This window comes from Oryzias latipes, chromosome 12 (genome assembly GCF_053564925.1).
Source record: "Oryzias latipes strain Hd-rR chromosome 12, Olatipes_Hd-rR_3.1".
NCBI classification, from domain to species: domain Eukaryota; kingdom Metazoa; phylum Chordata; class Actinopteri; order Beloniformes; family Adrianichthyidae; genus Oryzias; species Oryzias latipes.
Genome location: NC_136248.1, coordinates 4,084,629 through 4,098,944, shown reverse-complemented (window position 1 = coordinate 4,098,944; position 14,316 = coordinate 4,084,629). Strand labels below are relative to the sequence as shown.

The 14,316-nt window shown below is 41.9% G+C and overlaps 1 protein-coding gene across 3 annotated transcripts; it reads right to left on the bottom strand.

Annotated features, from left to right (window-relative positions):
- Positions 1-1,902: 1,902 nt before the first annotated feature.
- Positions 1,903-5,009, bottom strand: LOC110014199 (uncharacterized). 3 transcript variants are annotated; one of them, XM_078955621.1, is made up of 8 exons: positions 4,873-5,009; positions 4,487-4,546; positions 3,932-4,039; positions 3,701-3,843; positions 2,672-2,715; positions 2,535-2,582; positions 2,275-2,425; positions 2,058-2,200 (listed from the first exon to the last, which is right to left on the bottom strand). In XM_078955621.1, exons 2-8 carry the CDS (start codon positions 4,544-4,546, stop codon positions 2,194-2,196), a joined length of 561 nt encoding a protein of 186 aa, XP_078811747.1. In that variant the 5' UTR covers positions 4,873-5,009; the 3' UTR covers positions 2,058-2,193. The 3 variants fall into 3 exon arrangements, with proteins under 3 accessions (XP_078811746.1, XP_020556641.1, XP_078811747.1); XM_078955620.1 differs by having other exon boundaries at positions 1,903-2,425; XM_020700982.3 differs by having other exon boundaries at positions 1,903-2,425; positions 3,947-4,039.
- Positions 5,010-14,316: the final 9,307 nt, after the last annotated feature.

Here is a 14,316-nt window from a genome sequence, read left to right as displayed (position 1 = left end):
ATGAATTTTTTTATTATGTTTTGAAAAAAACTGTTTCGAATGTAAGCTATAAAATATAAAGTCTAAATATTTTAATTTTTAATAATAGCATCTTTTTACTGTAGTGTATTACAAAAAATGGCTGAAGTGAATGAAGATAATGATGTATCTGCTAATTCATAGTAATTATTATTAAATGTTAAATTAATGTCAAAATAACACATTTGAATCGTGGACCTGCTGTTTAGGCGACACTTTGACCCACTAAGCTAGTTTGATCTCATCACTTTGTGTTCATATGTTGTGTCGCGACTTCATGTCATTTTTAGTCAGGAAGCTTCTAGTCCACGTGTCAAACTCGAGGCCCGCGGGCCAAATGTGGCCCGCCGTGTCATTTTATGTGGGGGCGCAGGAGTTTTTAATTTCTTAAAATAGAAAATAAAAATTGGTGTGTATTTATTCATATCTAGGGGGAAATGGACTTGAAATATCAGATTGGGCAATTTATACTTTAGGACTTAAACACTGTTCATATAACCTAACCTGACAGAATCAAATGTAAAAGGATTTATGCTAAAGTAACAAGCAAACATATGTTTTCCATGCAACTGTAATTTAAAAAGTTATAATAAATAAATAATGAGTTATTTAACATTAAGGAGTAGCTACCTTTATTTTTCATTACATTTAGTTACATGTATAAGTGATATCTGGTCCTTTGAGGACAGACACTATGCTGATGTGGCCCTCAGTGAAAATGAGTTTGACACCCCTGCTCCAATCTGTAAAAAGCTGGATTTCAAAATAAAATACCTGTTGGAATAGCTGCTCTTAAAATTTGCAAACACTGATCACAGTTGAAGCAAAACAAAAAAAACACCTAATATCGATAAAAGTGGGAAAACACGTTATATTGACAACAAGATCACATTAAACATCAACTAATTAACTACAATACAGGTTTTACATGTTCTTTTTTTTACAGTTTTAAACATATTTGTTCCATCATTAAGTTTTAAATAAAGGATCAGAGCAGAAGATGAAGCTGCACTGAAAGCTGACAGCAGAAACACAACGATACAGTTTCAACTAAACTAAAACGGACAAGAAAAGTTACACAAACACACTTTTCGGGGGGAAAGTCAATTTTAAACTTATTCCAGTTCAAACACTGTTTTTTCTGACTGCTGGACAGAAGGTTGAAAAATAAAAACTTGACATGAAACTGTATTTTCACAGCTTTTCAGAGACAGAACCGAAAACTGGAGGATCAGCTGATAAACAGCGTGGTGGATCCTCTGAGCCAGCAGGGTTCTGCAGAACTGTTGATAGAACAATGTCTGCCTCCTGCTTTGACATGCAGAGGAGCGGCTCTGAGGCGCTGAAGGGGTCATCATGGAGCTGCGTGGGGTCGGTTCTCACTCTTTGAGGGGAGGCCGTGGGGATTGGACGGGACGTCCACAGTCTGTGTTCTCTGAAGGACGTGTCCTCATGAGGAACTTCTGCCATTGGCAGCTGCAAACGACCCCCTAGTGGTGGTTTAAGGAACTCCAAAAGGTGCAGATGTTTTGCCTCCTGGAAAACATCAACATTTGTTTTAAACTTTCGTTTCCTGTAAAGAGGACCGAGTCTTGGTGTCGCGTTTGACAGAAGAATGTTGGTTCTTACCTGTAAAAGTTGCCTCATTTCTGGTCATCGCTGAAGCTGCAGAAGATCCGGAATGAGGCAGCCCATCCGGGTTTGGGTTTCTGTTTCCTCTGGAGTGGTCCCAAACATCTCAGCATCTCCTCTCCTCGTCTTGTGAAGTCACGGTAGAGGATCCGCCTCTCCTCCAGGAAACAGAAACGTGCCTCTGTAACGATTTGATTCATTCACAGAGACATTGGGTTTGTGCTGCTGACACGGTTGTCCAGGTTTGTTGTGTTGGAGCATGTGGAGCCAGACCGAGGGCTGAGGAAGGTCTGGAGCCGCTGAGAACCATGAACGAGAGGAACTCGCCATCTGTTGAGCTGGAAGGAAAGCTTTGTGACAAACGCACAGGTTCAGGACTTTGTTGGTCAGAAACCAAAGTTCTCTACTTTGCATATGAAGCATCTGGAACTGAGACGGGTTTGTGGTCAAAGTTCAGATAAAAGTTTGTCACCAAACTCAGCCTCCAGTGATGGAAGATCTCCTGGTTTGAGTTCAAACCTGCTTCACTCTCACTTTCCAACACTAACCTGAAGCAGAAAACAGAAAAATGCATTTTCTTATGTGTTTATATGGCTGAAAATGCGTTTTTATTGCTACTTTCCTTTGGATCCGTTTGAACTTGAACAGCTGAAGGATGGCGTGAAGGATGAAGGAGGATGATGATACAGGATGCTGTCAAGAGGAGCTAGAACACTGCTCCTCTGCACACAAACAGACTCCAGCTGGTCTGCTCGGTTCTGCTGGAGGCTCAGACCTGTGGAAATGGAGAACAAGGTAGAATTGGAAAAGTCGTCTCTGCTTCTTTAAATGTTTTACAATCTTTAAGCAGAAATAGAACGGCGGTGCTACAGCCTGGAGCTCACCATGACTGGGATCCAGGGTCTTTGATTGATTGATGAAGCCTTTGGGAACTGAGACAAAACTCTCATTCATTAGAAACATGGAACTTCCTGCGTATTTGAGTCTGTTGGGATTTCAAAATAAAGGCTGCCGTACTTACAGCATATTTCCAAGATGGAGTCATTTCTGCAGTGTTGGTGTTCACTTCACCAACACAGAGGACAAAAAGAGAACAAATCACAAAATATCTCCTTAATGATTATGAACACAATAACAGCAAAACCATTTCAAAATAAAAGCTACACGTTTGCAATGAAAAGGTTGAAAGAAATGGTGTTTCTACTTACTATTACTTGGTTAGTCTCATTCCAAATAGTAAATATGAACAACAACAAATAGTTCAAAAGGTTCACGTTAGTCATTTGAATGCAAAAAGGAAAAAACAAGAGTTTATTCTGAAAATGTTCCAAGTTATTAAACACATTCATTTCTAAGTTCCTGCATGAACAACAATAATTCTGATGATAATGCTGCATGATAAAAAAGACAAAACCAAAACTTTTTCTGTTATTCATCTATGTAAATTATTCAAGTTTGCCTCACCTTAATCCTGAAGAACTTTTAGTATGAAAAATAATTTGTCATTTTTGTTCTTTTTGTTTGTTATTTTGCACAAGTTTTCTTAAGGTTACAGAGAAGGGAACTTACTGTTTTTTTTAAATGAGTTTGTGTTTCTGCTACTCAACAGGAAAATATGGAGAATAATTAGTTTGAAAAAGAAAAGTTCACATAACCTAGAGGAAAAAACTACTTACTTTTTTGAGAATAAAAGGCAATCTACAAACTAAAAACTTCAAAAGTAATTAAAAATAAAATGGAAATAAATAAGGAAAACTTAAAAAATAAAAAAAAATCTTATTTCTCAGAGGAAAATGAAATAGGTAAAAGATATGTTGTTTTTTTATTCCCATTTTTTTAAGAAAAACCTAATAGACTAAAAGTAAAAAAAAACAAAAAACGTCGTCTTCATTCTCTTAATAGACTTGGAAAAACAGAAGTTATTTAAGAAAATAAAGTCAAATGTAAAAAGTGATTTTGTGTGTGTGTGTGTGTGTGTGTGTGGGTGTGCTTGTAGGCATGTTTATGATGTGTGTGTGTAGGTGGGTGTGGGTGTGTGCATGTGTGTTACATCTCCGAGTTGTATGGAGAGTCAGTCAGCCATCCCATAATCGACTCCTGAATGACCTGTACAGCGGAGTCGGACAACAGCGGAGGTTGGGGAGCGGCGGGCTGAACGTTCTCCTCGGGCTCCTGGAGGACCGGAGGCGGAGCCTTTGACAGACAGAGGAGGAGGAGTCAGAACATCCTTCACCTGCAGCAGGTGGAGGTGTGTGTGAAATCAAAGAACTCTTCCACAAACATCTGGATTGCTCACATCTGGCTCTGGAGCAGCGGCACTCGGACGCGGCCGTCTCTCTGGAGGTTGGTCTTCCCTTCCTGAGCTGCCGTCCTGCTGCTTCCGCCGTCTCTGGAAGACAAACCAACACAAAGATGGGATCTCAGAGAAAAACCACAGACAGATCTGGAAGTCAGAGGGTTTGGGAATCTCATCTAAACAATCGGATCACTGTGGGTCAACAAGGGAACAAATTTCAGACAGATAATGGGACTTTGTCACGAGTGAAACGCAGACTGCAGAGAAACAAACGGCAGGTTCAATGAACTAGAAAAGGTCAAATGTCAGAGCTGCTTCCAATCGAGACGCAGGAACGTTTTTACATAAATGTGCTGAGAAATGAGACAATCATCTTGGAAATTTTGAACCTAAAGTTACTCAAACACAGCTGGTCTTCCTGAAGATCTAACATGCACTAACCCACAGTGAGATCCAGCCAATAGCACAGAGATTCTGGGGCTTGATTAGTAACATTCAGCATCATTTCTGCCCTTTTCTCAACAGCAGATGTCTGTTTACCTTCCACCGCGGCCTCCTGCAGTAGCTGTGGTCCTGAAGATGAGGAAGAACTGGACACATCTGGAAAGATTGGCATGTAGAAGAGAAGAAAAGTACAGAATTAGCAAACGTTTCTGAATTTTAACAACTGTTTTCATCCACATAGAAACGCAAACGTTACCTTCTTCTCTTCAGCCAAGTCCTTTAAAAAGGTTTAGCACAAATCGATCAAGAAAAGCTCTTGAACTGATTAATGTGCGACCAGATATGTCAAATTAAGATCATGAAGTTAATGTGTAATATTATCAAAAGTAACGATAAAATATATCTAACATTATCTGAGCTGAATGCCCAGAAAGTTAAAAAAAAAAGAAGAAACTACAGACAGAAAAAAGCTCTAAACTCACCTTTCAGGTCTGAATCACTTCCTTCAGAAACTTAGGGAATAAATCTCTCAAGTCGCTTTTTGTGCCGTCTTTAGCAAAGTCTCAGCACAAAATAAAGTTAACCGATAACCGATTCCTTAAACCAATATAAAATGCGGTCACCGTGGCAACCAGTAGTTTGTCAGAAAACAAATTCACTCCAAACTGTTACAGAATAGAACAGCATAGAACGAACAGATTCTAGTGTATTCAATTCTATATCGAAATATCACGTGGTCACCGTGGATACCGATATTTTTTAAGTTAGCTAAGTAATTCTCATGTTCCGTTTGAGCTATTGTGTTGTTTTTTTTCATATTTGTGTCCCAGAAGTTATTTAGTGAGGAACTTTTCTGAGTAAATATGACGGAAACATCCACCTGTCTTTGGATTTCTTAAAACGTTATTTTTGATTTATTTTACCTGTAATTCAACTGGTGTTGATGAAGATTAAAAAAAATGTATTCAAATTTAATTCAGCGCAGAAGGAGGCTTATTTAAAGTCTTCACCTCATAAATTTGCACAAAGGGTTCAGAGATCTCAGAAAAAAAGATCGGTAACACTTTATAATAAGATTCCTTTACAAGCTTTGTTAACGCATTAACAAGCATTATAAATGAATTTTTAGGGTGTTAGTAAGACATTATTAGTACAAGAAGTCTAATAAGATTTATTAAATTACTTAGTTAGCACATTTGTGAGTGTTAATGAGCTTAATAAGATTTATTAACAAACTTTGTTAACAAATCAAGAAGTATTATTAATGTGTAAGATGCTAGAAAGATATTTTTTAGCATTATAGATGTCTTGCAAATACCTGATAGTATTAATAAGATTCATTAACATCTAAAGTCTTCAAAGTCCATATTACTAAACTGTTTACAAGCTTAACAAGTGTATTAATTAACTTTGGTAGCAGTTTATTGAATGTTTGGCTTATTTTAAACAAACCAGAGGTTGAAAGTCTGTGGAAAATGCAGCTTTTTTCTCCATGGAAACAATCTGTTTTGCTGCCCTGAATTTGATCGACGAATAAGAAATTAAGGAAGATGAGAAACTAAAGAACTACAAGTTGAGTGAGAAAGTTCTGTGGATTAACTGTAAACTATGTTGTCAACTCTCAGCAGGAATGTTCCCCTCACTAAAAAAAGTATTTTGTACGTAAAAACACACCAAATAAAATACTCATGTCACAAATAGTGAGAATTTGAAGTCGTGGGGCAGATGAAGTGTGTAACTCTGATGTGTGAACATGTTAACATTGTGAGAGAGTGATGCTTTTGCTGTGGGCGGGGCTTCCTCTGCAGGGAGTTCTTCTCCATGCAAAGCTGTAAATGTGGTTCTTGGCAAATGTGTCTCTATTATGAAGGTTGTTTGTACATATTGCATGTGATTCACCTTCCCGAATTAAAAAATCCATTATATTTATTCACAGACCCCTTCATCCTGTCACATCAAAAACCTCTTAGTCCTCTGAAATTCCCTGAAAAAAACAAACAAAATGTTTAGCAGACTTCCCCAAAGGAAGAACAAATTCCTCATTTCTTAATGTTTCTAAAATATCTTTGGTTGTTAACTGTTTTTTCCCCAGCTAATGCCTTTATCTGTTTTTCCTCATGTTTTAGTCCAGGAACAATTGCATACTTGCTGAATCAGTCATCAGGATGAATTGAACATTTGCTGGCGGTGTGTGTGAGTGTCTGCAGAGTGGATGGGTTGGCCTGAGCTGCCACATCTCTCTGACTCCCAACGGCGCCGTCTCTGTGACGGAGACCTGCTGCCCATAGACAGCAATGTGCCCAGCTTTCTAGAAAACTGCAGCAGAGTCAGAACCTGTATCCAGAACAGGAGTATTTTTGTCCTTCAGTGCTTCTGTTCTAGTCTTAGGAATCGGTCAGAAGAGCTCTGGTTCTCGACCTTTCCTGCTCCTGACACGTTCCTGCTGGTTCTCAGGCTAAGTTCCCTCATGGAATCCACCACTTGGAGAACACAGACCAGGGGTCTGTAACCTTTAGCCGTCAAAGAGCCATTTGGATCAGTTTCCCAAAGAAAGGAAAACAGAGAGCTGCAGCAGCCTTTGGAAAGACAGTGAACAGCATCATTTTACTGGTTTTAAAGTTTTCACTCGTTCATTCAACATGTAGCGTCTTCAGAGGCGGTCCTGGCTAGTTTGACGCCACGGGCGAAACAAAATATCATGTATTTTACTTTGTTATTAACATAAGTAGAACATACTTGTATAGTTGAATTCACAATTAAGACATCGTGTGTAGTTAGTTCACATTTAACATGCATCCATTTGTGTTTTCTTTTTGAAGGCTGGCTGGTTCTGGTGAAAACTGCCACATTTTTCGGATCTTTTTTTCTTGATCTGAATACAACCCTGAATTAATTAATTCCGGTCATTTCCGTTGGCTTCATGAATGAACATCAGTGGAAACTAAAGGATATATTCTGCTGGTTTCAGGGCTCCAGACTAACTTTTTTCACTAGGAGCACAGTGGCCCCTAACTGAAAATTTTAGGGGCACAACCAGAAAATTTAGGGGCGCATACCGTAAATCAACATGCTAACCAAATCTACTAATTTCCACTGTATTACTAATAAATACTTTAATAATAGATGCAGAAATTACAATGTGCTGTTTCAAATTCAGTGTCACATTTTAATCTGCACTTTTGAAGATGCAACAACAAGATAAACTAACAGCACCAACGCTGTCATGACAGAACAAATAGTAAAGAAAACTGATGGAAATTTATCTTGGTGACACCAAATAGGTGCAGCCAAGATGCACAATAACCGTGTTTGAGATCACCCAGGTGAACTCAACGCTGTGCAGATCACCTGGTGTGTGACATATATTTTTGTTTTTGCTCCAACATTAACTGTCAATTATCACAAAAATATCGCAAGAAAGGGGTGGGAGCAAGGGGCAAACCTACCCGGACACAGCTGAAAATTTAGTACTGAACTGACTGAAAGCTGCCCTGATGACTACAAAACAATGCATTATGGGACATGTGTCCTGATGGTTTTTGTAGTTAAGTGAGAAATTCAAATAATTTAAAATACCAATTCATTAAAAAAAGGCTACATACATTAAAAAACATTAAAATAATCATAAAATATATAATAACACAGATCATACTAAGGGGGAGAAGAATATTAAAACTAAATTGAATGTTAAGGACAACTCCAACTGTTGTCCTTCAGTCTTGCTGCAGGTTGACCTTCATCTCAACCCCCCCCCCCCCCCCCCCGCCTGGTCTCCCCAACGATCCAGGCGCGGCGCCGGTTCATGTCAAGCACGTCTATCGTTGCATTTTCCCCACGTATTTTCAGTGTGTCTAAAACTAATGTTGTTGTTGCTCGAGCGTGTTTAAAGTTCGAGCCCCGTTAGCTGTCACGCATGTAGGTGTGGGACATTTATTCTCCTCAGCTGACCCGACTCCCGCGGGAGCGGTGTGCTGCCGTAACCCGTTTGATCATGCGCCGTCGTAACCAAAACCTAAACCTTCCTACGGGTCTGTGTGACCCAGAGAAAAGTTCAGCACGGACTGCATGTATTTAGAAAATTACAAGCGAATAGATACGTTCTAAAAAAGAAAGTAAGGAACCCTCAAGAGTCATTTACCCCACTGTGATTGGTTAGTGATCACGACGATGAAAAAGTGTCATTCATACAAACTGGCGGCCTGCACTGCAGTAACATTAAACTTTCATATTAAGGCGGGGGCCGCAAAATATCATCTTGGAGACCGCAAATAGCCCGCGGGCCGCGAGTTTGAGACCCCTGCTGTAGTTCTGGCACTGGTCCACTAGCCGTAGGTCGGAAGAATGAATCAATAGTTCACTTACTCATAGTTCAGACGCACATATCAGGTTGTGACATTTGTCTCAGTTTCCTTCCCACAGATGTTTACGGCGCTCGATTATCTCTAGCCCCCCCCCCCCCCCCACACACACACGCATTTTAGCCACTTACAGTGGCTTTCCCTTTCTTCTCACACGCAGTGGCCGCCTCACAGACAGGTATGTGCGCGAGTGTGTGTGTCTGCCTGCGTGCGTGTGCGCTCGCGTCTCATTGATTATTTCATTGATCATTGACGTGCCCCATTCTACGTTTGATGTATAAAAAATACGGAAGGTGGGGGAGGCAAATTTACTGGTCGCACATGTGCGACTGGATATAAAATTCAGTCGCACACTCTCAAATTTTGGTCGCAAAATGCGACCAATTGCTCGCAGTCTGGAGCCCTGGGTTTTTGTGTCACATAAAACTGAACAGAAAAAGACAAATGATTGTGTTCATTGCATCTGAAGCATTGACTGTGTATGAGAACAGAGAAGCTCAGATGAAATCCACCAATGAGCTAATTAACAAGACTACTTTAAGTGGAAACCTTCATTAGCCAAATGTTGCTCAAACTGTTACTCCTCCAACAGTAAATTTGGTCGTATTCAGCACCTAGCAAGTTTAAATATTGTACACCGCCTGCATTCATTTATCTTTGGAGTGTTTTCTTCTTTCTAAACTGGATGCTGATGTTTCCTTTGATCTTTTGTCCATTTTCAACAACCTTGAAAAGACTTTTCTGTCTGTCAAACACAGAGTTTAGATGAGTGAGAAGATGGAAACAAATTCACTTTGAGGTAGACTCCTTTCTATTTTTTTCTTTAACTTTTCATAAAATCCAGTAAACCCAATAAAGTGTATTAAATTAAATAAGCAGACAAGATTTATCTTCAACCCACTCCTTTTAAACCACTGTGTGTGTTGATTTTTCATTTGTGTTTGAAATAAACTAAACTGAAATTTATGGATAACAACTATCTTGTATTAGTTTGTTGCGGGGTCTGGAACCATAAGAGGTGAGTCTAAGAAAATTGCGGCGGGGGTGGAATAAAAAACTGGCCTTTTACTGTGGGGGGTGGACAGAAATCCCATAATAGACTCTGGTCCACGTTCACAGCCGCAGACACGCCCCCTCTGCGTGTTCACGCTGCTCTTTTGCACATTCCGGGGGTGTTAACTCTTGTGTTATCTTAGATGACCCCCCCTTCCATTGACGTGTTCTCCCTACCATGACAAAGGTGGATAAAGGTGGAAAGATCTCATGTAATCCATGGACACCAGTGAAGATCACAAATCATTGAAGAAAAAGGCTTTAACACACTGTCTAGTGGGTCTAGATGACCCAACTCCCAACTCCCAACGTTAAAGTGTCTAGGATTAGTGTTAGGATTGTTAGTGCTAGGATTAGTTAGCACTAGTGTTAAAGGCACCACTGTGGTGCATCGCTGCCATCTTAGAACAACATAGTTCTTTTACAAAACCACAGAGAGCCGCAACTCAGGGATGAAAGAGCCGCATGGTGAACATTGGGTTTGAACAGGAGGTGTGTGACGGGGGGGGGGCGCTGCTCTGCGACAGACAGTCAGACTCTCACTGATAAGTGTCTGACAGACAGATAAACCATTAAAAACAGAGAATAAACAGGACAGAGTGTGATTGCTGCAGCCTTGGTGATCTGAGGCCTCAAAGGTTTTCCGCTGCAATAAAAACCTTTTCTCTCTTTGCACCATGTTTTCCCCCTCCTCTGTTAACCTCCACCGGCTGCATATCTATGATGTCCATCTCCCGTTCCACCACATCCCAAAGTTTCTGTATTGGGTTTTGGTGACTGTGGAGGCCGTTTGAGTCCAGAGAACTCATTGTCATGTTCTACAAAACCAGTCTGAGATGATTCCAGCTTTATGCGCCTTATCCTGCTGGAAGTAGCATCAGAAGATGGTCCACTGTGGTCAGAAAGGGATGGACATGGTAAGCAATAATACTTAGGTAGGCTGTGGCGTTGGAACCATGTTCCCACACCATGACATCACCACCACCAGCCTGAACTGTTGATAGATGGCAGGATGGATCCATGCTTTAATGATGTTGACACCCAATTCTGACCCTATCATCCAAATTTGGCAGCAGAAATGGAGACTCATCAGACCAGACAACGTTTTTCCATCTTCTATGGTCCAGTTTTGGTGAGTCTGTGTGAATTGTAGCCTCAGTTTCCTGTTCTTAGCTCACAGCAGTGGTACCCGGTGTGGTCTTCTGCTGCTGTAGTCCATCTGCCTCCAGGTTGGACGTGTTGTTCAGAGATGATCTTCCACAGACCTCGGTTGGAACCAGTGGTTCTTTGAGTTCCTGTTGTAGATTGAAAGCCCAGTAAAACCAGCTGACAGTAGAAAAAGAAAGAATGATGTGCTGAGCCTGTTCTTTCCAGCAGGTGGCAGTACCAACCTTATGTGTCAAAGAGCAGGAAGGAACTGATGGGAAAGAACCAGAAGACATCCCAACCAGACCACATGGATGCTTATTATGCTGTTATTAGTAGTTTTGATCAAAAAAACCTTTACTCGTATTATTTTCTATACATTTTTACAGTTTCTAACTGTAACTGAGGAGGAAATAAAAGTTACAACCAAAAGCTGAATCACATTAACTTTAGTACTGTGATCAGTGGCTGTTGAGGCTAAATCTTTGATTTTAGAGCCACCAGATCTGCAACTATTCTGAAAATATCAAGAGCTAGAAAAGAAGAAACTGCTTTAAAATGTATTGATTGTACACCTCCCCCCCTGCTGAAACAGAAATCTGAACCCTCTACCTGAGCGCATCAGCAGCATACCTGTCTGAGATGACGCAACAGATGCAGCCGCCGGCATTTGCAGCACACGTCAGTCGGATTGACGTCAATCATACAACTTTATTTTTAGAATTCAGTTGTAAGCAGAAAACCTTGCTGCCTCTGCCTGGGGGGTGGGGACTCCCCTGTTTTCCTCCTCCAGAATTCTTTTTCCAGCTAAACCTCATCGCCTTAGTAAAAATGTGTCCTTCAGGCATTTCCTGGGTCACTGGCTCAGAGGCAGGAAACCCTGAGAAGGTAATCAATACGTTGACCGCTAATTCAGAGGCCTGACAGGAAGTACACCCCCCACCCCCCACCCCCCTCCGGATAGCATTACTGGCATTAATTTTGTCTGAGGGTGGAAAGGGTCAGAAGAGTGTCAGAGCTCGGAGACCTGACCTTTCTGACTGTCCTCATCTCGTTTAACCCCCCCCCCCCCAACTCCCCCCACAGCAGCTGGATCACCTTGGATTGTTGTCCGGCCTGTTTGCCAGTGCGGGTGGGGGCTGGGAGGTTAATAGTCTTAATGATGGTCTGGGGGGGGGCTTGGTGTCGCATCTCGTAGAGGAGCCGTGACTTCTGAGACCAGTATAACCAGTTTAACCAACACCCTCGAGGACAGACTGGACACTAAGATTATTACCTTGGGGGAGGCTAAAGCTTAAGGGCGGGAGGGTTGGGTGAGGGGTGTTGAGACCACATCTGCTGCTCGGGATGTCCACCTATGTTTGATGGGGGAGATGTGACAGTTGTGGTTCAGAACTGAAGCTCAGACTCTGAGCACACGTGGAGTCACACCCTTACATGTTTCTGCATTCGTACACAAACTCCGGCTTCAGGAATGCCAATGCTTCAAGCTTTGAACTATTACAATAGAAATCCAGACAGATCCAACCATTCATCTTCTTAACCCGCTGAATCCCTTTTGGGGTCACGGGAGCCAAGCCCGCTAGATGAAGGTGGGGGGGAACCCTGGACAGGTCGCCACACAATCAATTAAAAATCATCAATTAACCCGGGAAGCATGTTTTTGGACTGTGGGAGGAAGCCAGAGGGCACGGAGAAAGCCCACACATGTACACAGATAACGAGCAGACCCCACACAGAGAGGATCCAGCTGGGATTTGAACCCCTGTGAGTCAAGAGTGCTAACCACTACACCACCGTGCAACTGTAACCGGATCACTTCTGCGTTGTGTTTGAGGAGTCAAAAGATGTTGGGACACAGCTGCACCCTTGGAGACCACCTCCATTTATTGCGGATCTGACAATTTTCTGAAAAGAAAATAGAAACCCGCATTAGCCCCTACATGAGGATGAGAGGCAGAGGGGGCTCAGCCAATTCCTCCACAGAAATAAACAGTCAACATCTACAAAGTCTTTGTATTTTTCATATCAGATTTCAAACAATAACAATATGTTGGACATAACTGACATAAAACGAGGATTCTCATTGCTAACGTTACAGGACACCCACCTCTCCTGCTGGACAATAATACAGAAAGGGGAGAGGGAAAGCAAGCAGCAAACAAATAAAGGGAAAACCAGCGAAGAAGAACACATTAAGGAGGAGCTACCAACCCAACACTGAATACAGGGGGGAAAGAAACTTAGGGACAACCAATATTTTGTGTAATTAAAACAAAAAGAAAGATCTCGTCCCGTCACACGACCATTTTACCACATCAGTGCTACCACACCTGATTATCTCTAGAGTTTTATCTTTGCCTTTCGGGAGCCGATCCTCCTGGAATTAAGTCCTGCAGCAGTTTGTATCCGCATGACTCCTGTCTGAACACACTCAGAATAATCCACAAGCACACGTCCAGATCGGGCCGATAACCTGGTTCCTGAGGGAATCAGCTCACAGCAGTAACCAGATTTCTTCACCGATCATTAGGATCGCACATCCTCTCTTTGTTCTGTGTAAAGTCTGTCTGGATTCACACTCAAGTGAAGCACACCAGGGTTCATCTGCAAGTAAACCGAGACTCGTGCCCTCAAACCAGAGGTCAGGTGAGATGTACACCTGAAAAACCAAGAGGACATCAGAGGAAGCCAGCTCTTGGTAGGATCAAACAAACCCTCACATGACAGGTCAACGCTGAAGAAGCTGGTTGGACATCGAGTGCTGCGTCCAGGTAGAACCACAACGAAAGCAAAATATGGTAGAAAAGGGGAACATCAGGAGAAATACATGCAGGATGAATCATCCATCCATCTTCTGAACTCACTCAATCCCTTTAGGGGTCAAGGGGTTGCTGGAGCCTATTCCGGCTGATATTGGGTAAAAGGTTGCCGTTGTGTCGCTGGGCCAAAGGATGAATTAAAGGTCATGAATTAACTTTGGAGGGATAAAGAGTAGTGGAGCTTTCTGCACTTATAACGTTGAGATTCTCCTCTTTTCCAGGACCAGGGGCCTCATTTATAAAAGTTTGCGCAGGATTTGCGTCAGAAGTGGCGTACGGATTAAATTTAGGACGTGCGTACGCACAGAAATATTCGGATTTATAAAACCGTGCGAACGCACATCCTACGATGTGTCACCCGGTGCCAGATGCACCGGGTGACAAGCGTGGTTCCTCCGAGTGCTCCTCTGTCCAAAAGCCCGCAGAGGTCCAACAGGACGGCTGGAGGAAGTCGGAACCGGCTCATAAGCCACTCGTCTTCGTTTGCCAGCAAGTCTTCTTGCTGTCTAAAGATGCGTTCTCTCCGAATTCTTCCATTTGCCACATC